The sequence below is a fragment of the Taudactylus pleione genome, unplaced genomic scaffold (genome assembly GCF_031769625.1).
Source record: "Taudactylus pleione unplaced genomic scaffold, aTauple2 ptg000019l, whole genome shotgun sequence".
NCBI classification, from domain to species: domain Eukaryota; kingdom Metazoa; phylum Chordata; class Amphibia; order Anura; family Myobatrachidae; genus Taudactylus; species Taudactylus pleione.
Genome location: NW_028284421.1, coordinates 11,527,315 through 11,551,447, shown reverse-complemented (window position 1 = coordinate 11,551,447; position 24,133 = coordinate 11,527,315). Strand labels below are relative to the sequence as shown.

Sequence of the window (24,133 nt, the reverse complement as noted above, 5' to 3'; positions counted from 1 at the left end):
AGACGAAACTCCCGCGGTGCATAACCTCTCGGTCGACACCACTGGAAGAACGTATGCCACACGCGATGGTATATCCTCGCGGAAGACGGTTTCCGAGCTCGTAACATGGTACGCACCACAGAGCTGGAAAACCCCCGGGACCTCAGCATGGCCGTCTCAACAGCCACGCCGTCAAAGACAGCCGAGTCAGGTCCGGGTGAAGGCAAGGACCCTGAGACAGAAGGTCCGGTCGTAGCGGCAACCGCAGAGGAATGTCCACGGACAGACCCTGAAGGTCTGAGAACCAGTGCCGTCTGGGCCACGCGGGAGCTATCAACAGGAGCGTCCCTCCTTCCTGTTTGAATTTCCGGATTACCTGTGGAAGAAGGGAGACCGGAGGGAACAGGTATGCGAACCGGAACGTCCACCGGACGGACAGAGCATCCACCAGAGACGCCCCTTCGTCTCTTGTGCGAGACCCGTACACCGGCAACTTGTTGTTGTGCCGGGACGCCATGAGGTCGATTTCTGGAAGACCCCACCTGTCCACCAGTAGTTGAAAAACGTCCGGGTGCAGGGACCACTCCCCCGGATGAACGTCCTGGCGACTTAGAAAGTCCGCCTCCCAATTGAGCACTCCCGGGATGAAGACCGCTGATATGGCCGGAAGATAGCGCTCCGCCCAAACCAGGATCCGAGAGACCTCTACGAGAGCCGCCCGACTGCGAGTTCCTCCTTGCCTGTTTATGTAGGCCACGGTGGTAGCGTTGTCCGACTGGACCTGCACCGGGCGACCCTGGAGAAACCGCTGTGCCTGCTGGAGAGCATTGAAGACCGCACGGAGTTCCAAGATATTTATTGGAAGCTCCGCTTCTGTCGGCGTCCACCTGCCCTGGAACAAGTGTGGACCCGAAACTGCTCCCCAGCCCCGAAGACTGGCGTCCGTTGTCAACAGGACCCAATTTGGAACCCAGAACGGACGTCCCTTGTTGAGGTGGGTCGTCTGTAACCACCACGTAAGGGACAGGCGAACCTCCTGGGTGAGCACAATCGTCTGGGACTTCAGAGACTGAGTCAGCCCGTTCCACTTGGACAGGATCAGGTGCTGCAGAGGTCTGGAGTGAAACTGGGCGTATTCCACCATGTCGAACACCGACACCATGGAGCCCAGTAACCTCATCGCCGAGTGTAAGGACACCCGGCGGCTGTGCAGACAACTGCGCACCCTTGACTGTAAAGCAGAGATCTTGTCCTCCGTCACGAAGATCCTTTGCTGTCCCGAGTCCAATAAGGCTCCAAGATGCAGAATCCTCCGAGACGGGATTAGAGTGGACTTCTGCCAGTTGATTAGCCAGCCGTGCCGTTGCAGCAGTGCAATGGTCAGGTCCAAGTGGCGTAACAGGAGCTCTGGAGATCCTGCCACCAATAACAGGTCGTCCAAATACGGCAACATGCGGACTCCCTGCAGCCGCAGAGAAGCCGCCATGACCGCCATCACCTTGGTGAAAACACGTGGTGCTGTTGCCAGGCCAAAAGGTAACGCCCGAAACTGGAAGTGGTCGCTGCTGATTGCAAACCTGAGGAACTGTTGATGGCGCCAAAGAATAGGGACATGCAGGTAAGCGTCCTGTATGTCCAATGACACCAAGTAGTCCCCAGGTTCCAGCGCCAGAATGATGGACCGTAGGGTCTCCATCCGAAACTTCGGGACCCGCAAAGACTTGTTGAGTGCTTTGAGGTTGAGAATCGGACGATATGACCCATTGGGTTTCTGTACCAAAAATAGATTTGAATAGAAACCCTGGCCCCTCTGGGAGAATGGAACCGCCACTATAACTCCAGCCTGGAGCATAGTGTGCAATACCTTCCGCAGCTCCGTAGCCTTGTTCCGGTCTGATGGGAGACCCGTGGTGAAGAAGCGAGCCGGGGGTCTGTGCCGGAAGGAGAGGGCGTATCCGTGGGAAACCACCTCCAGAACCCAAGTGTCTGTCGTAGTGGTCGACCAACACTGGGCGAACTGTAGCAGGCGGCCTCCCACCCTGGGATCCCCCAAAGGGAGGCCCGGACCGTCAGGCCGCAGGCTTGTCATCTGGCTTGGGGGCCGGACGTCTGGTACTCCATGCCTGCTTCCGGGGCTTGACCGATTTCTTAGGGCCAGCCTGTCGAGGAAACGACTGTGGTTTGGGCCTGCCCTGGGCCCTAGATGACCGAAAGGACGATGGTCCCGAACCAGAAGGAGCAGCGGCCGACGGGAGACAGGCAGATTTGGCTGCCGCCAGCGTGGCCACAATCTTATCCAGATCCGGACCGAAGAGAACTTCTCCGGTAAACGGCAACGCTTCCAGACCTTTCTTGGAATCTGCGTCCGCCTTCCAGGATCGCAGCCACAAGGTGCGACGAGCAGCTACCGCTGCTGAAGAAATTCTAGACACCAGAGTACTAATGTCTAGAGCCGCCTCGTTGATGTAGGTGGCCGAATCACGGAGATTGCCAATCAACTCCGCCTGATCGGCCGGACAGTCGGATTCAAAAGAAGCCTCTAATGAATCCGCCCAGCGCTCCATCGCTCTGGCAACCCAGCAAATGGCCATAGCCGGCCGTGCTGCCCCCCCTGCAAGGGAATAAGCGGACTTCAGGCAGATTTCTACCTTGCGGTCCGTAGCATCCTTAAGGGAGGACATGGATGGCATCGGCAATGTGGCACTACGGACAAGACGGGTCACGTGAGAATCCACCTGTGGAGGGGATTCCCACTTCGCAAAATAATTATCCGCGAACGGATAAGCCACCGCCAGGCGTCTCTGCGGCTGGTATCTTTTGCCAGGTTGTTTCCACGCCTCCTCTAAATGGTCTACCAACTGACCCGAAAGAGGAAAGACTGTGGCATCGCCCTTCACATCTTTGAAAAAGGCATACTTAGATTTAGCCGCTGGGGGAACTTCGTCCTCAATCACCAAGGCTGTGCGGACCGCCCGAATAAGTCCAGGAATATATACTTTGGACTTAGCATCAGCGTCCTTAGTATGGAGAGGTTCCTGATCGTAAGGATCTAGAATCTCCCCATCATCAGACGTCCCTTCGTCATCCTCATAAGGAGCGGACAGAGACGCCACCGGCCTTTTATGAGACCGCATCACAGACTCCCCTTGCAACACATCCGACAAGTGCTGTACAGAACTCGTCAGGGAGTTAACCCACGCTGGCTCCTGAGAACCCGGGAGCGGGGAAATAGGGAGACTGTGGGGTACCACCAATTGTCGTGGGAACCCCTGCATGGGTGACGACACCACAGACTGCTGGGACAAACCCATCGGAGTAAACGCGGGCTGCGGAGCTAACTGGCCCACTAAAGCTGTTAACGCCTGAGCGAAACAAGCCCAGGGCGGCTCCTGTACCGGTGCTGTAACCGTAATAGGCCGCGCCATGGACAAACACTGCCGGCAAAGGCCCTCCGCGCTACCCTCCCCCTCCGCTAACGGTACTTTGCACGTGGTACACTGTAGCCGGAGGGGAAAATCACTTTCAGACATGATGGCACCACGTATGTGACCTCTCTCACCAATTAAGTATTAAATAGGCGAGAGACCACCCTGCAGCACCGCACCGCAAGGGCTTTAGCAGAAAGAACAGGGACAGTAATAAAGCTGACAGTTTAGAGAAGAAAAGATTACAGGCAGCAGCGCTAGCACAGTCACATACAATGCAGAAAAATAACAATTCCTGCACTAACAGCGCTGATCACTCAACTACACAGACACAGGGCCTGGTAGGACACAGCGCTGCATACACAGACCTGACCACAGCGGAGGAGAGGTATGCGGGGGGACCCACACCACGATGCTTCCGTCCAGCGCTTCCAGCAGCGTTCACCATGCGTTCTGGAGAAGATGGCCGCCGAGGAGCAGAGAGGAGGCTGGCCTGGGGGAGGAGCGCTGCCACAGGACCAGTCGGCAGCATGCAGAGAGGGCTGTGTGCAGCGGGGGAGGCGCCGGCTGTGAGACAGGGAAGGCGCGCTCCCCTGGCATGCATTTAACCCCTGGGACGCCGCAGCGCTACCGCTCTGCTGCGGTCCGCTGTCCCAGGGGGTAGTGGAAGCGCAGGTTGGTCGCCTGGCTCCACGCTGCAGCCAGTCCCCAGGGAGCCCCCTGCCTGGGGACTTAGGACCATGTGATCAGCGGGGACCCACCGCGGGACCCCGCTGCTTACCTCTGTCCCCCTTGAATCCGGCCATGGTCCGGAGCATCTGGGGTCACCGCTAGCTGTGACCCCAGACGCCCACCAGCATCCCCGGATCAGTACCGGCGTTCTGGTACCGGCGGGGTGTAGGGAAGACAGCATGGACGTCAGGACTGACTGTCCATGCTGTTCATCCAGTTGTGCAGCCACAGCTGCATGAAGAATAAGCTTCAGGGGCTCTTCTAGCCCCCACTCCAACAGGTGCACCCGACTCCGGCCGGGCACCAAACTAAACTGAGGTGCCTTGGCCCGGGGGCGGGGTATAGGAGGGGGACCTAGTGCATCCTGGGAGGCTGAAAGCTTAACTCTTTGGTGCCCTGCGACTGACGTCACACCTATACCCCAAGGTATCCTGTGGATACCCTATGGACCCTGAAGTAGAAATTAAAAATAAAATAGCATCAAAACCAGTACAGATAATTTCTACTGTTCTTTAAATTAAATAACTATTTAAGAATGACTAAAAAGCGGCACTCAAAAGTAGGATGTCTGATCATTAACTCCAGTGTACCAATCACCATTTCCCCAAGCTACTCCATTGTTCCTTTCACAGCCCTGGTTGAAAACCGGGAGTTGTGTGAATCTGCAGATGTGGGTGTGAGCAGGACGATTATTATTATATGTGGCAATAGTGGATATTATGGACTTCTGAATGATCCTCTCGCACACCTCATTCACCCTCTACAGCCACAAATGAGCTGACACTTTATTACAGAATGGGTTTGGGGGAAAATTCAAACTCTGCAGTGATTTGTCTTATACCACAGGTAAAACTGGTATATATGGCTCCAGCTGGCAACATTGCTCTCTGTATATGTATTAACATTTTTCCGGTTTCTAAATGAAGTCTCAATTATTAAGGGGTCAAAAATATAAAGATATATATTGGGGCATTTCAATAATAATAATAATATAATTTTCGTTAACCTGTCAAAACATAATTAAGGGGCCCATATTTCTTCATTAAATCACAGGAGCAATTCTAGTTCATAAACAGTTTAATATTGAAAAGCACCTAATAGTGAAAAAAATATATATATTATAATATATATAAAAAAAACACACACACACACATATATATATATATACACATATATATACATATATATATATATATACATATATATATATTATATATACATTTTTTTTTTTTTTGTGCCGCCATACACATTTCTTAAATGGTTTTGGCTTCTTTATTGACAACCGACTAGTCGTGTTGGCCAAAGGCACCTTTGATTGCTACCACTTTGTGTGAGTGTTTGGTTGGCTGGACAGTGAAGCCGCATTTTAATAAAACTGGTGGTTTATATTCAAAACATTAAAAATATACGGAGACGGTGATTTTCAGGAAGTCGTGTTTGAAAATTGCACTAAATAAAATCCTCTATTAGGTGGTAATGCATTGTATAGAAACCTGGACATATCTGTAAGCTAGAGCAAGCAATGGATAGAAGGAGAAACCATATAAGAGACTTACAATTTTGGCATTTTTACCACTCTTTCTTAATTGTTGAACAGCAAAAGCATGTTCAACATTATCCATGGACACCCCATTGACCATTGCAACACGGTCATTTTCCCTAGAAAGAGATGGAGGGAGATAATTAGTATTTATACATTGTATGGTAAACACTGATTTACAGCTGGACAAAACCAAGATTCCAAAGCACCCAAAAAATTAATTTCCTAGAAACCATTTAGAAGCAATATATTTTTAAGTAAATGGATGCACACCTTCACTATTTGGAATATCCTGCTGGCTCTAGTATTTAACATGCTGGCTCCAGAATTATACGTTATTTTAGCCAAAGGTGCCATACAATAATAAAAACAAAAATAGATTTTGAAATGATTGGCCTTTTGACGCCAGCAGCTCTGGCGTCAAAAGCCTGGTTGGGGCTTTGTACAAAATAAGAGCAAGTCTCAATACTAGTGATGTAAACAAAGTTTCATATTGTAAATTATTTAACAGGTCAGATTGGTCGTTAGTGGTTTGCCTATATGGATGGGTTTAAACCTCCAGTAGTTTCCCATTGTGATCCAGTATACTAAACTGCATATATGTTCATATCATTCATGTTTATTTCAATATCTGAACTACATTACAGTGACTGAGAGGGAATGTGTCAGGGCTGAGTCTGGACTGGAATGAGTCTAAACAGTTGTTAAGGCCCCTATACAGAATGCGATTTGTACAAGATCCAATCTCGCATACGATTTCCCTTAAAAAAATTTCCCTTGACATTCTGAACGATTTGTGTAAAGAAAAGGAACGATTGTCCAAATGACCATACGATTAGATGTATCTTAAACTACTGAAAATCGTTTAAGAAATATCGTTTGCAGCAAATAACCACAAGATGCATCCCCTGCTCCAGTGGAGGAGAGGAGTGGCCAGGGACATCGTACATCAGCGGAAGTGCGAATGGTGTGTGTCACATCGTACACAATTGGTCGAAATCTTTCTGCAAAACCATTTGATCTGCGATGATGATACACGACGCCTGGTACACGCATCGGCATCGTAATCATGTATGAAAACACCTCTTTATTACGATTGGTCATTACAATCCATCGAAAACGGCCAAGTCGTGTAAAAAATTGTGCAGTGTATGGGGGCCTTTATTGCTCAAGTATAGGGTCTGTCTCTTGAAAAAAAAAAATAACAATTATATATTATATAGAATGTTTATTATTTGGGCTAAACATCAGAATTTAAAAGGGAGAAAAAAAATGAATACAACGGCCAGCGTATTTGAGTATATACAACTAGTCTCACACACTCACCAGCAATTCATCTGTATACCAAAAGACGCAAATCTATTACATTGTGAAGTATGGCAAGTTCACAAAGTTTGAAAAGCCACAACAAACAGAAAGGGGATTTGGGTCAGAAAACAAATAAAAGATCAGAGAAACATTTCTCAGTTGCTGTGCAAGCCGATCAATTGGAAGACTTAACCAAAAGCAGCGTTGCATTAAAAGTCTTCTGTTTAAAAGGTGTGAATGCAGAGTTCATACATTTTCAGCTAGCCATGCTAATGTAGTTAAAATAAAACTAAGTGTGAACTGAATATGTATGAATTACACAATCACACCTTTCCTTTTAAGCACTTTTTAAAAAAAAAAAAAAACAGGTTTTACACTGCTCTAATTTTAATTGCAAAGGGAATCCTAGTTTAAGATTTTAACTATGAAGACGGCTCAGAGAAAAGAAGCATACCATGCTATATCCAACGCCAAGGCACAGTAGGCGAAATAACACCAGTTGAGCGGAAGGAGACAAGAGGTTAAAGACCGCACAATAGAATGACGTTGGTGACATAAAGGGGCGATTCAATTATTTTGGGCGACCAGCCTTGAGGCTGCACTTATTGCTGACATCTGTTTGCACCCTCCCTTTCTGAGGTACGAGCAGAAATCAGAGTCAAGTAGGGCTTTGGGGCTGGTGGCGAGTACCAGCCGAGCCTTAACTGCAGTGCACAGAAGAAGCTGCTTAACACCACTAATCCCATGCATGAGCGTGAGTATGCGACCATCATAACCAGCACGGAGCTGGTCGCGCAAACAATTGAAAAGCTCCCGGTCACTTTAGACGGGAGTGATAAGCAACTGAATTGGCCTGTAAGCTGCTGCTGCATTTGTTAAGACACATTGGTGTCTATTTAGCAATAAATCGGGATATTGGTTCGAATATATTCGGCCAATAGGATTGAGATTACCACCATTTTTCTGTTACTTTTATCTGCAGGGACAGCAGTTGAGTTTCCCGCAGGTAGTCTTTTCAGTTGTGCGAAAAAAACTGTCCTGCTCTGCGCATGCCCCATCTCTGAAGAGTGTATCTATATGTATAAATATTAGATATAGCACTCTCTCTCTATCTCCCTTCCCAGCGCTTGTCTGCATTATATTGATATTGTTCCCTTCCCTGCATGCTCCTACGTTTCCCAGGTGGAGTTTCCATGGTGCATATAGGGGAGGGAGCAGTATGAATTCAAGGCAGACAAGTGCCGGGAAGGGAGCACTGGCAGTATAATTGGCAAATGAGGGGAGGAGATAGGGAAGAGCTTCAGCCTCCTGCAGGGACTGATTGGACAAGATCCATTTATCCCTGCAGATATCAGCAGAAATAAGGAATTTCCTCATACAACACCAAATGGCGCTATATGAGGTAAGCCTTTAAGGATTTTCATAAAGGTCTTTTGCGACCTGAATAGCATAAAACGTTAAGCGCTGTAAAGAGCAATGACTTGCGCTCTACAATGAAATGCAGTAGGACTTTGGCATTAACGGAGTAGACAATTGCCTTATATTCTCTGTTAACCCTTTCCTGCATAGCTTGGATACTTAAATAACACGGAAACTTGTGTTTCCCCATGGTTTAAATTTTGATTGCTGTATAGACCCCATTGTTACCCGAGAGCTGCGTTAGCCACAGGCTTATGGCACATGGAAATTGGCAAGCAATTGAATAGCTCCAGGCATTAAACATGGGAGCTGCAGCAGCGTGGCAATTGAATCTGCTCCACACAGCTTAAACAATTGTTGGGTATTACTACTGCGTCATACACAATTCCCGAAGCCTTCACATCAGCATGGAGAATAAGGTTTGAGGAGATCTACTTAACGTTTACAAAAAACAAATAATAAAATAATGAAAAGCAAAAAAAAAAAAACTGAATTAATTGTCCAAACTCTCTAATGTGAAGTATGAGCTAAAAATGTATGACCTTTCTCCATTTAGTTCAGTGGAACTTCCATGGTGAGTGCTAGAATGGAGCTACACCATGGAAATAGATTCAATCCTCCCCCCAAGGAATCCCCTCACTAGCAGCTAAACACAAGATCAGTGTGGGATACTGCTTTTAATTGGCTGGTGGGAGATTAAAGTCTCAAGGACTTCCCCCTTTGATCATTCAGCATAGGCAGTACTGGAACAACTACGAAGATAAGATAAGATATTATATTTAATTGAGTGTCAATGGTTCGGGAAATTATTAATATAATTATTTAAAAACAGTGTGTTGTTTTTTTTGTTTTTTTTACTACTTTGGTATAATGTACAGGGTTCTTATATATACTGGAAACACTGCGATGGATTCTAGGCACCCCAGCACAAACAGCCCTGGGAAGTTGGGAAGAGTTAAAGAACTGTTAGTTTTAAAGTTGGAAGCTCTAGAGCAGTGTTTCCCAAACTGTGTGCTGCGGCACCCTGGGGAGCCGCAGTGCACTTACAGGGGCGCTGCGTAGGCCCGCCTACCGCCCGGCGTTTTTTAAGTAACTTTTTTTTTTTTCAGGCTATAGGGAGAACAAGGAGTTATCCCTAGCCAGTGTCTATAACAATGCGGTTCTCCTGATTTTGAGAGAACCGCATTGCTAGTGACACTCAGGGTCAGAAGAGCGTGTGCCGAGCCCGGATTGGTGGAGCTCAGCACATGCCTCCATGACCCCAGCAGAGGACGGGACAGCAGCATGGGGAAGGAGCTGCAGGCACCACATCAAGCAAGTTAGCAAGGTGATAGAGCTACCAGTCTGCCTGCATGTGTGTATGTTTGTGTGACCCTGTCTTTATGACCTTGTGTGTGTATATTTGTATGACCCTGCCTGTATGTGTCTGTGTGACTCTGTTTGTGTGTGTAGGTGAGACCCTGCTTGTATGTGTGTATGAATGTGTGAACCTGTCTGTATGTGTCTGTGTGATCGTGTGTGTATGTGTATGTGTATGTGTGTCTTATGCATACTTATGAGGTTATTTGTGTAAGAAAACCTCACTTATGCCAATGTTGCATTAGCGTGAGTTTCAATGTAACCTCAACACTAATTGAATCTACCACTTGACTTAGGGGTGCTGTGAAAAAATTTGGAGAAAATAAGGGTGCCACAGACAGTAAAAGTTTGGGAACCACTGCTCTAGATGCGAAGTGAGCCAGGAATTTCTTTTTGTGCATGCAGGGAAAACACTGACAGCTTTTGCATTTAGCGAACAAATTCCAGGCAGCTTTGTTTGCACAGTGAACTTTAGAATTAAGCTAGGACACCCTAGTCCCAACTATAAATCTCAGCACATTTTAAATCTGCCACACCTGTAGGGCAACATGGTTTTACCTTTTCTGCTCTTACTTCTTACTCTGAATAACACCCTTTGTGTAGTACCTATAGAAAACCCATTGAGATGAATCAATGTTTCTCTTGCCTCATCTCATTGGTCCTCAGGCAAAATAAGAAGCTGAAACCAGCAAGTTTATTTCTGGCAAATTACTTCCAAAGATTACGGCTGTCGTATACTTAACCCGGCAGAAATGTGTAATTTTATGGATTTTGCCAGGATTAAAAAACTCTAGCAATTTCCTTTAACAAGTTATTTATTAATAAATTTGGCAAGTTAAAAACTAGCATATAAAATCCTTTAAGAAAAATTGCAATTTTACTATATAGAATAACTGTGCTATAGTAGATATGAAAATAAGAACCTTTTGTAATGAATACAAATTCCTGAGGCACCAGGTGAGAAGTACAAAAGAGACAAACAACTTGCTGGTTAAGTAGAAGGGAAATGCATTAGAATAATAAGAATGTGCATACAAATATATACAACTGCAGTAACAGATCAATGACTTATGTAGTTTAATCATGCAGACATATTTCATTACTACACAGACTTCTTTGCAATACATAAAAGTAGGCGGTATATTCGCTCAGAGATGAGATGCACAACAGTACAAAAAGGATACATATGCATTATATACACGTGTGTATTTATATATATTAGTTGTCCAGACGGCGCTCACGCGTAAAACAGCAGCAGATGCTCAAGTGCCCTCCGTTAGGCACGTCCAATATACAGACGTAATATTGGCGGCACTCGGATAAATAATTCCACAGACAGGTATGTATTCATACATTTCGATGAGCTTCACTTCATTGTCATCCGTGATGACAATGAAGGAAAGCTCATCGAAACATTGAAATACATACCTGCCTGTTTAATTGTTATCCGAAAAAATAAAATAAAAATTATACATACATAAACACACACACACATATATATATACATATATATATATATATATATACACACACACTTTATGTACAGCATACATACACACAATATACTGTACATAAAATATAGAGATAACAACAGCAGTAACAATTTACATGTTTGTGACCATTTAACTTAAAGTAATATTAGGCAATAACATGCCTTTCTTCCCCCTAACAATTAACACTAGTTGTGGTATCAACTTAATGTCCACAAAAGACAAAGGGGTCATTTTAATTACCCACGAGTCCTCTCAGAGTGCGAGGAATTGTGGCTATATGCTGCACGTACGGTAACTCTGGACTCACATAAGGCTGCGTTCAAATATCCACGAGTCCGTGGTAAACTCGGGATGAGAGTTGCAGTGTCGTTAGCGGCGTTTCCACGCCATTACAATGGCAACTCTCCACCCTTGTGTCTGATTGAATTGACCCCTAAATGAACATGTGAAACAGTAAAATGTGAAAATGTCAAGAAAATAAAAATACCAAGTAACCTTTCTAATATATAAATTAAAACTAGGAGGAAAGATTCAATGAGGGTGAAACTGTTTTAACGCAGCCACAGCTCCTAACTAAAAGTGACAGGAACCATTCAATTGTTTGTGGAGCTGGGAGCGAATGTCGCGTGTGCCCATTTCTTCTCGCACTACTCTGAGGTGGCAAGCAGAAATCTGCTAAACTCATTGAACCCAGTAGTTTGCACTGGTTTAGCCTCTTTATGCAGCTAATCCTGATGCATTTGTAATGCGCCCATCACAAAAACAATTGAATGCCGCCTGTCGGGGGCCCCTAAATACTTATATGTCTCCAAATTAGTTACGTGTTGAGCCGCACGTTCTTCCTGTGGGTAAGGTGCTCGAATCTACTTCATTTTTTCAGCCAGAGGCAGCAGTTAACTCTTACTTCTGTAATTGAATAGCTCCTGGCACTTTACCCTCAGGAACAGAATTCACGACTCAAACCGTGGCTAACTAATTCTGCCCCTAAGCTAAAAACGAAACGTCCGCATGTAGTGCTTAACAAGACACTTACTGCAGCAGCCCTTCCGCGGGTCCTCCTTTGAGAACATCAGAGATAACTATAGATGTTTCTCCACTCTGGAAATGGGGGTTATCTCTTCCTCCTGATATTGCGATCCCAAATCCAAATCCTGGGGCCTAAGGGAAAATATAGTAATGTGTTAAAATTAGTCAATAACCGCAAGAAAAGTTTCCAATTTTTACACATTTTCACATATATTCATATTACTACTAAACCATAAAGGTGGCCATACACGGAACGACCGTTGCCAAGTAGTTGACTGGTTTAAACAATAACTGGTCAGCGTGTGGGAGCAAACTACAGTTGTCCGATTGTTCCCACACACTCCAAGTGGCAAAAATGGTAGTTACAACTAGAGGCAGTTTTACGTGGCTAAACCTGCTCTAATTGGGAGCGATAAAAAAATAATAAAAATAATTGTATATCGCCCTGTCTATTTTGACGGGGAATAAGATGATTATGCCCTTGATTAGCCATGTTAAGCTGCAGCTCCAAGACGCAATGCAGCTATCAGGTTGCGACTGGCACCAAAAACCCTACTTAAAACTGATTTTAGCTCAGACCTCAGGAGGATGCGAGCAGAAATCCTTGATAAGTGCAGCCTCACTTATCGAGGATTTCCTCCTGAGGTGTGAGCAAAAATCAGTGTCAAGTAGGGTTTTCACAGAATGTAATTGAATAGCTCCTGGGTACCATTCCCATGTAATAATTGAATATCCCCCTAAAATACAAAACAAACACGTCTAAACATATTATTAAACTTATTACAGCTTTTATTTTAAAGATGGGGTTTCATTATTAATTACCCCAATGGATGATAGTAGCTTTTACACTTATAACATTAAACCACACAAGGCTATGGTCCTTTTGCCCATTCAATTCTTTATTTCACATAACAGGGCTTTTTTCCTTGTTCTAGATCCAGGGCCAAGTACTTGAGAGTAATTAAGTGTGATGTATCATTGTTTTTCACTTACTGGCATCTGTGGACAATGGGTCTGATTCAGAGATGAACGCAATGTCGATTACGTACGCAGATGGAGCGATTGTACCATTGTGCATGCGTATAAGCCGTGCTGCACTCACATTGTGATTACGAATGCACCTCAGAAAACATTGCACAGTGATTGACAGGTTGTCAACGTTTGGGGGTGGTCACGGGGATATGACAGAAAAATGCAGGCGTACCTGTCCATTTAAATGCCGTTACATGGGCGTGCATAAATTAGCATCTGTAGCTCCAGTCTAAAGTGACGGGAGCTATTGAATTGTTTGTGCAACCGGCCCCAGACTGGTCGTGACTGCCGCATTCTCTTACCCGATTTGCAGGGGATTACCAAACTAAAGTGACTTCTCCTGTGCAAAGTGCCTGTTGAGGCGTGCAATAGCCGGGCACACTGCAGTTTAGGCATCCCACTTTGGGCGGATTTCTGCTTGCACCTCAGGAGGCTGTGCGCAAGGGGTAGTGGTAAGGGGTCATCCAAAACAATTAAGTAACTCTTGGTCACTTTAGACTGGAGCTACGAGTGCCCAAAATAATTGAACCCCCCCCCTTTCATTAGAGTAGGAAAATCAAGATAATGGTCAGCAATGTACACAAACTATAGCAAAACTGCATCTTTTATAGGCCAAGAGCATTTTTTTTTAAATAAGGCATTCCCTCCGATCTTTGGGATTCCCAAAATGACTAACAGCATGCTGTCTATAAAAGATGTATAAAAATTGGAATAGAGGTAAAGCTGCCAACAATGGCATGAGCAATGCACTCTCTTCTGTAATGCATGAGGATACTTGCAAAATATTTAGCAACTTTTGAAAGACTAAAGCTGGGTGATGTGTACCCAGCCGATATGTCGGCCCGATATATCGGATGCTGGGTACACATCAGAACGAGGTAATGAACGACAACGTTCCGTTCTTCATTACCTGCAATGGGGCCACATGCAATATCGGCTGGTTGGACAACTGGATTATACCACATGCGACCGTAGGAGTTCGCATATTGGTCGTACACAGTGATTTGGCCGATATGTTGTTCCGATGCACACGGAGATGACATTGTGCCACAACTGCTACTGACAAATTTAAAAGCATGCCTTTGTCCATAATTATCCTTCTCCAATATGGAAACATACAGTAATGCTATTAGACAATTTACATTCAATTATGAAAAGCTATATGATGCAGATTTAAACAAACATACTCCTAAAATACTACATTATTAAGCTGGGGAAAGGTTTGCAAACAATTCTGATTAATTAAAAGAAAAGTTACAATGTTTGGACAGGCTACCAAACTAGAGAAGCCATCATTTCATCATTTAAAACTTGAAGCTACTGCTCACTCCCCCAAATTTGTGCTGGGCTTGCTCAAAGTGTGGGATGAATTTTCGCATGCATACTTTTTAAGGGAAGGCCCAGTGGACAAGTGTTCATTTACAATGGGAAAGTCATGTTCAGATGACAGTCTCAGTTAAGCAGTAAGAATCGATATAACTGTCTGCATATCGCTTACCTCAGTGTTATAACCATAGAAGTACAAGTTACAATTTTGCACTGTTTGTACCTAACTCCTGTGACGCTTCATAAAATGTGGCCTATGCAGTCTCAATTGTTTTTAGGAATTGTATGGGTGACCCATTTCACATATTTTGGAACTGCCCCCAAATCCAAGCATTGTGGTGGTAGGTTTTTCAATTGAGATCTAAAGTTATTGGGTCTAGTCTCCAACCCTTTCCAGCAATTCTTCTCGTGTATAACCCACTGTTTTTCAGAATCATGATCACTATGGGGCAGATTCAATTAAGCGCGCTGTTAATAGCATATGGTGGGAGCTCCTGGAGCTATTCAATTCAGCGCGCTGTTAGGGCGCGCTGTTTAGTCAGAGAATGCCGGTTCTCGTGACTTAACACCCTGCTTTAGTCGAGAGAACCTGCATTCTTAGACTTAAGTCAGACTAGTCGGACTAAACAGCACAATGAACTGAATAGCTCTGGGAGCTCCCTCCCGGCACTATTAACATTGCACTTTATTGAATCGGGCCCTATGTTTTGAGTCATATCTTGGTTGCAGCCAATGGTATCATTGCTTATCTTTGGAAGAATTCCTCCCTACCTCCTATAGCTGAGTTCCATCATGTTTTCCAGATGGAGACACTAGGACTCCTATATTTGGTTTCTGCCTCCTCAAAGTAAAATAGTTCAGATGGCATGAATTTATGACTGAGGGGACAGAATTGATTTGGTCTTCTTCATACTAAGCATAATGGATCTGTTGTGTGAATTTGTTATGATAGCCTGCGAATGCGGATAACTAGTACTTCACCTTTGCAATGTTCTATCCCTTTTGTATACCTGAATGCTTATACATGTAATATATTGTATTTCTTTTCTATTTGTGCAAATTCTGGTCTCTTCCCCTCCCCTTTTCTTCCTTCTGTATCCTTTTCCACATTAGTTTTTAAAAATTTCAATAAAAACAAGTGATAATAAAAACTTCTAGCTTCAACAGAAGCATGAACTATCTGAGGTGGTTTCCGAAGTTGGTGTATGACATGGATAGTCAATATGTGGCTCCCTAACTATTTTGGAACTACACAACTTTGTATGCCCTGCAACAGTTTTAGCATGCCTTAATAGTAAAAATGTGGCAGGACATTTTGGGATGTGAAGTTCTACAACAGCTGGAGGGCAGGGCTGCATGCGGAATAGCCCTGGTGTATGGGCTGCATAAAAAAAATGAGAAAAGGAAAGAGTTGAACATGTACTACTCAAAGGAGAGAAGGAATTTAATAGAATGACATATTTTAAAATGTAATGGGCCCTCTTAGGCACAGGCGTCACAAATTAAGTTTTCTTTTTACTAGATCTTAACGCTCATTGGGTAGAGCCTGGGCCACGGGAGTGCATTCTTCTAGCCCTGTCCACATGAAGGCTATTTGGACAAGGAAAGGATGTGTACGCTACTGATATAGAGGGAAACATTTTACAACAATGCTAAGCAACTCTGTAGCATGAAATCTGAATAACAGGACAAGTGCAACATCTGTCTTATGTTAATGTAGTCTCTTTAAAGCCAAGCACCTCACTTTGATAACACTGTTATTATCACTTCTGTTAAAACATGCATTTAACTATCTACCATCAACAGAACAATAAAAGGGAATGGTGATGTCTAGACAGTAAATTATGACTCTGTATTTGTAGAAATTACAGTGACACATACATGTTATTTATGCGTGTTGAACTGAGAAAGATGGTCATACATAGGTGTAGGTAAGAGAAGCAGATTGTTAGACTATAATTTTAGTTAATATATAGGGATTAAGAAAGGAAAGTTATTCCAAGTGGGGAGGAAAAAGTAAAAACATTGATCACACAACTGCTAATATATACCAACCATAATGAGACATTGTGAGACTAATCTGTTTGAGCATTAGGTTGTAAAATTGGAGTAAGGGTCTCCAGAATGATAATATATGCTTCTATGCACGGCTTCCTAGCTCAGGAAATGACATATCTAACTGTGTATAATACATAGGTGATCATTTATTCCAAACTGCAGCTCAAAATACATTTTACAATCTAGGAGCCAAGAAAATGTCAAACTCTTTATATGATAACAGCTAATAAAAAGCAAACCCCCACATATAGCACCACCATCTTTACATACAGCTCATCCGTACGGACATCACACCCGTATAAGTCACATCATAAAGCTTCTCTATCCAAACCCTCCTCTTCAACATCAAACTCTTCTGCACCCATCAAGTCTATTCTTCATTCTCCCTCACTCCTCAAACCCATTCCCCCCTCATCAACCTCTAAATATTCTCATCCCGCTAACTTTAGCTTGTAAGCCTTCATGGGCAGGACCCTCTGGATCTTTGTCTTCATGTCTGTTTTCATTTTGTTTACCTTGTATGTCCTGCTTATACAGTGTCCAGCCCTGTGGTACCATACTTTTCTATAACCATAACATTGGGGGGAATTAAACTGTTTTTTCGCACCAGATCTCCCTTCTAAAGTGATGGGAGAATGGGGAAACAATATTCTGATGGTTTAGTCACCCAATACTTTTCGCACATGTTGATCCCTAAATGCGGATTTCTACTTGCCACCTCACGAGTGAGCAAACAGAAATCTGGGCGCCGGCAGCACTTGGGCCCGATCAACACAACAACTGAATTGCTCCGTTGGGTGCTCATCACTAACTGGTGCACAAAAACACAATTGAATGCCCCCCATTGTGCCTTTTTTACCATTAACTTCAATATCATCATCATCATCTTGCACACATGTTCACCCCTTCATCATTGTAATAATGATTCCCTCAATGCCTACTTCAATATTAACCTTCCCTTAGTAATATATATTAGTCCCTTAATCATTAACCTCATCCTTTATTGTTAACTCATCCACATTTCCACACCGCTACATCAGCTGCACCCTGAATCCTTCAGTGCCACAGGATAGCCTAAGCTCCCTTCATCAGAGAGGGACTGTTCCACTCTGAGTAGGAGAAATTATAGGGGATGAGTGCTGGCGAGTAAAGAATTACATGGTAGGATGGTGACTGGTGAGATATATATGGAGAAGTTGTTCTCACTTAAATATACCCCAAAAATTTACACCTCTCTGGCAAAACAGCCTATACATTAAAAGTCAGTCCTGTACAATAACTGAATAGTTTAGGCGCTGTTAATTGTTTGGACGTGAACCCTTGCCTCCAATAGACCAGTGTAAAATAAAGCTGAGATCTGCAAGTAAAGAGTTCTCACTTATGCAGAAGCTTATAATAAATCTAGTTTGCCAGAATGCCAATTGGAAAAACAAAAAGAATTGAAAAAAATCAACAACTTTATAATAATGCTTTAAGGCAGAGGTACCGCACTTGTAAGGGTGCCACGAGTTGGTGATCTAGTACCAAATAAAATCATGTTTGGTCAATGTTAGCGGCAAAACCAGTTGTGGTGGCTGCCAATCATAAAATATGTGAACAAAGGAAAGCACAAACCTGTCCATCACCATATAACTGAACCCAAGGATGGCAGGTAAGCACAATGTACTTCATTTAATCAGTTTTGCCGAGTTTCTCAACAAGTAAATTTTGTCCTAGGGGGTGCCGTAGAAAAAATGCGGATACTCTGGTACGCCGTGATTCAAAAAAGCTTGGAAACCACTGCTCTAAGGTTACAAAGCTAAATCCGTGTTTTATGGTGGACATCCTAGCAAATTTAAGACAATTAAAATGCCGGTCTATTTACTTAAATGTACATCTACATATAGACAAAATGCGTAGGAGCTTTAGAAAACATAAGAAAATGGTGCTGCGCGGGGAGGGCTAGCAGCACAATAAACATTACCATATATTACAGCCTAACATCGCCGATTTTCCTGCGCAGCTTTATAGGGTGAGCGGTAATATCAGAGATACTGGTGACTGCAATGTGCCATTCTGTAACTCACAACATAGCAACAGCGAAAAACTTAATAGCCCCCATAGAGCAATGGGAAGTGATTGTTATTAGCCAATACATGAGATGTAACAAAATAAATTCTGACTAATGGTAGCATGCAGATATATACGGATGTTCATTTCACACCACCAGCGCTCATACCCACCCACATTCCCAACAAACACTACTTTACATAAAATTTCAAAGTTCTTCAAACATAAAAAAAAAAAAAAACTTTTATTTTATATGTTACAATAGGGTCTTGAAGTGGACAGGATTTAATAAAGACTTATGCACAGTATGCTCATTTTAAGGAATATATTACTTAAGTGATGGTTTTTAAAAGTGGAGATGTTACCCATAGCAAACAGATTCTACTTAACAATTATCTAGTACCTTCTAGAAGATAATGGCTAGACACTGATTGGTTGCTATGGGCAACATCTCCACTTCTAAAAAACCTACACTTTACTTAGTAAATATACCTCTAAGGGGCATATTCAATGAGACGCGAAAAGTCCCGGAATTTTCGCCAACATCGCTGGCTTTCCATGCAAAAAAGTATTGCGCGCGTCCCACTTATTCCTGTATTCAATTAGAAATCAGCGAAAATGGGACCCGGCGAAACTGTTACATGCGAAAAGTACTGTCAGATTTGGGGCAATCAGCCTAACACCCCCTAAAAGTTGCACTGACATTGGGGATCACTATAGATATCCCCAAATAGGCCTGCTGAAGGTATTTGGGTTCCTTAAATGATCTCAATAGCTGCTATTTAGCGTCTTTGCATAAGTGGTGAAGAATAGCATTTAGTTTTTTTTGGTGAAAATAAGTTGTCCCAGCAAATCTGGGATACATGAAAATGGGTGCTAGCATATTTTAAAGTTGCTAAAGTGAACTTTTAAAAAAAACTTAAAAAATCCACCTGCTGCAACCACCGGCAAACTTAAAAACACCTGGGGCATACTTGGGGGACACCCTGGAGTCTATTTCGCTAGTTTTTAACTTTGTCACCCAACTTTGGACTTTCACCCTCAAAATGAAAGTACTTTTTTGGGGTGATCTAAAGTATTTATGAAGCCCTTTTTGACGCAGTTTATCTTTGGGGGACTGTCCCAAGGGTGCAGGGGGGGTTTCCGAGGTTTGCACCCCAGAACCCCAATTCTGCACTTTTTGTGACACCTATTCATAGGCAAAACTTTTTCGCAGGTTCCAATGCATTGAGTTTCGGCCCCGGCGAAAAGACTCAGGAATTGAATACGGAGGAAGCTTTTTGCATGGGGAAATGGCGTCACTCGCGATACTTTATCGCAGAAAACGGCTTTTCGCACCTAATTGAATATGGCCCATAGTCTCTAATAACACCTGTAGCAGGTCTCTTATGCATCATCTATACATTTACTACATCTATGGATTACCACCACTGAGCAGCAAACACGTGGATATAGCTTGCTAAATGACCTTTCACCTGTTTATCAGTTCACACAATACAAATTGTAGTTTCTGAACTTCGACATCTGCAATAAAGGATCCATTGTTCTGGCTACAAGAGCACAGCGTCACCGTTTGTTTACAAGCACAGCGGTCTCATATGCAGCACATGCATTGTAACAAGCTACCGCTTGGCCAAACTCCTCAACCACATAACAACGCTAACAGCAAAACAATGCAGGAAGCATCTGGGGTAATAAAGTAAAACGAGCCTAAAGGCAAAACTAAAGCAGTTTACCACTAAAAAGATGATAAAATTTTGAGATTTTCAATTAAACAGAGAATGCTAGCAAAGCCCTACAGTAGTAGACAATGCACTATGAACACTGTTAAAAGGATCCACCTGCTCACATGCTAAAATTACATTGAAGAGATACAATGTATTCCTCATCATCCAACTTCCACCATTAGAAACTGTTACATGGCCTTTAAACCCAAAGTTACATTATTTCATATGAAAAGCTTATTAGTAGCAGGCACAAATATACATAAACAGTTTAAAGAACTAATTGCCTCAGTTTTATCTCCCAATCTTAAGGAACTGTAAATGGCATGCTTAGGAATAAGGCTCAGCTTGTGACAAGCCTCCACTGTGTTGAGGGGTAAAATAAAATTAAGTGGGGTTTTTGGCAGATTTCAGAATGGACTAAATTTTTGGGGGTAAATAAATAAAAATGACATATTAAGCTGCATACACACACACACAACGATTTTGTTACCAACGATTTTCTATCAGATTATCTGTCAGATTTTTTAAAGTGTAATAAACAAATTTTTTGAACTACAAACGATTTTTGCATATTCCCTTAATGAAAATCATTGAGTTGGTCAGTCTGACTGAACTACAAACGTGAACGCGCATGAACGATAATCGTTCATCGTTTTAACTTAGAAAGTGAATGATATTTTCAACGAGTGAACAACGATATCGTTAACGATAATCGTTCAAAAAAACGTGTGTATGCACCTTTACAGTAATCTCACTGTCAATAACCTAATGAAATACAGTTTTCTATATGGAGTATCAAAAGAGGACATTCATTAAACACCAGTATTACGCATCTGTAGAGGTCTTTGTGTTTCTGTATCCTCAATTTAAGTAATCATTCTACTTATAAACAATTTTCTAAAACTAGCAACAGAAAAACTACTACTGAGGTAACGGTCGTATAGAAGAAAGGTAAGTAATAAAATGACACCATACAGGAGACGTAACCTAAATTATACCAACCGTTCTCCACATATAACAAAATAAGAATAATTACAAACAGTTGTCAAAACATGTAGCCTTTAAATGTATATAGAAAAAAAACAAAACATGTTAAAACTGACAGCTATGATGTCTGATGTTAACACCTGTGCCTGTGGGGGCATTTTAATCCAGCGGGAGTATTGTCAACATAAATATCGCACACATCTTAACTATTTTTCATGAAGCACGCTCCAACACCTCTCACAATTCAACTGTAAATGGACATTCCCAGGAATTACAGCAATATCACAAGTTCATTCTCCAATGTGCGACCAGGGAAAAGTGGATGAAAAATTGGGGAAATCACCCTAAATCAACCAAAAAAGTATTAGAAGGTGGATAGTGGCCTTAAGCAAAGTATTGGATGTTCTTAAAAAGGTGCCAAATGGTTGATTTTTTATTTTTTTATTAATGGTGGAAAAAATATGAGATATGGTAAGAACTTACCCTTGTTATCTCTATTTCTACGAAGTCCATAGGGTTCCACAGGATACCTTGGGTATAGGTGTGACGTCAGTCGCAGGGCACCAAAGAGTTAAGCTTTCAGCCTCCCAGGATGCACTAGGTCCCCCTCCTATACCCCGCCCCCGGGCCAAGGCACCTCAGTTAGTTACCAAGCCATAGGCCGGAGGAGGAGAAGGAAGAGAGAGAACAAAGATCTGGACACATACAAGAATCACATTCTCACCAGAGGGAGACGGAAAACCGGTGACCAGAGCAAAGCCCATCTGCAGCACAGGTGCGACAGGGCGGGAGTCCTGTGGAACCCTATGGACTTCGTAGAAATAGAGATAACAAGGGTAAGTTCTTACCATATCTCATATTTTCTACTTCAGGGTCCATAGGGTATCCACAGGATACCTTGGGGATGTCCCAAAGCAGTATCCTTTAAGGGTGGGGACGCTCCTGTGCAGAAAGGAGAATCCGCCGCCCGAAGGAAGCATCCTGAGAGGCGAAGGTGTCAAACCTGTAATACCTCACGAAGGTATGGACAGAAGACCACGTAGCAGCCTTGCAGATCTGAACTGCCGAGGCACCACGTCGAGCTGCCCACGAAGGACCCACAGACCTAGTGGAATGAGCCTTCAGAGAAGGAGGGACCGGTAGGCCTTCATGAAGATAAGCTTCAGAAATAGCCATACGGATCCAGGCTGCCAAAGTTTGCTTTGAAGCAGGCCAACCCTTTTTACAGAAGCCATAGAGGACAACAAAGCGTCCGACTTCCTAAACAAAGAAGTGCGGTCAACATAAGTCCTTAAGGCCCGCACAACATCCAAAGAGGCCTCACCCACGGAAAGACCCGGTGAGTTAAAGGCCGGAACAACTATTTCCTCGTTAACATGAAACTGGGAAACAACTTTGGGAAGAAACTCGGGCCGAGTGCGGAGCACTGCCCTGTTCCCATGAAAAACCAAGAAAGGGGGTCTACAAGAAAGAGCCCCTAACTCAGAAACACGTCTGGCTGAAGCAACGGCCAGAAGGAAAACAGTCTTAGCTGTTAGCCATTTAATATCCACTGAGCCCAGTGGTTCAAACGGCGGTCCTTGGAGAGCCCTCAGGACCACAGCCAAATCCCAAGGCGCCACAGGTGGAACAAAGGGCGGCTGAATACGGAGAACACCTTGCATAAAGGTGCGCACATCCGGGATTGTAGCAATCCTACGGTGAAACCAGACAGATAGGGCCGAAACCTGTACCTTCAAAGAAGCAAGGCGAAGCCCATGATCTAGTCCCGCTTGCAGGAAGGCGAGAATCCGAGACAGACGAAACTCCCGCGGTGCATAACCTCTCGGTCGACACCACTGGAAGAACGTATGCCACACGCGATGGTATATCCTCGCGGAAGACGGTTTCCGAGCTCGTAACATGGTACGCACCACAGAGCTGGAAAACCCCCAGGACCTCAGCATGGCCGTCTCAACAGCCACGCCGCCAAAGACAGCCAAGTCAGGTCCGGGTGAAGACAAGGACCCTGAGACAGAAGGTCCGGTCGTAGCGGCAACCGCAGAGGACTGTCCACGGACAGACCCTGAAGGTCTGAGAACCAGTGCCGTCTGGGCCACGCGGGAGCTATCAACAGGAGCGTCCCTCCTTCCTGTTTGAATTTCCGGATTACCCGTGGAAGAAGGGAGACCGGAGGGAACAGGTATGCGAACCGGAACGTCCACCGGACGGACAGAGCATCCACCAGAGACGCCCCTTCGTCTCCTGTGCGAGACCCGTACACCGGCAACTTGTTGTTGTGCCGGGACGCCATGAGGTCGATTTCTGGAAGACCCCACCTGTCCACCAGTAGTTGAAAAACGTCCGGGTGCAGGGACCATTCCCCTGGATGAACGTCCTGGCGACTTAGAAAGTCCGCCTCCCAATTTAGCACTCCCGGGATGAAGACCGCTGATATGGCCGGAAGATTGCGCTCCGCCCAAACCAGGATCCGAGAGACCTCTACGAGAGCCGCCCGACTGCGAGTTCCTCCTTGCCTGTTTATGTAGGCCACGGTGGTAGCATTGTCCGACTGGACCTGCACCGGGTGACCCTGGAGAAACCGCTGTGCCTGCAGGAGAGCATTGAAGACCGCACGGAGTTCCAAGATATTTATTGGAAGCTCCGCTTCTGTCGGTGTCCACCTGCCCTGGA

At 44.2% G+C, this 24,133-nt stretch overlaps 1 protein-coding gene across 10 annotated transcripts in view; it reads right to left on the bottom strand.

The window, feature by feature from the left end:
- Positions 1 to 24,133, bottom strand: part of TJP1 (tight junction protein 1) — a 423,870-nt gene that overhangs the window by 83,876 nt on the left and 315,861 nt on the right. For all 10 annotated transcript variants that reach the window (XM_088445442.1, XM_088445452.1, XM_088445464.1 and 7 more), the window contains 2 exons: positions 12,289 to 12,413; positions 5,693 to 5,795 (listed from right to left, as the gene is read on the bottom strand). In XM_088445442.1, coding sequence (XP_088301568.1) covers positions 5,693 to 5,795; positions 12,289 to 12,413 — 228 coding nt within the window. The remainder of the gene's footprint in view (positions 1 to 5,692; positions 5,796 to 12,288; positions 12,414 to 24,133) is intronic.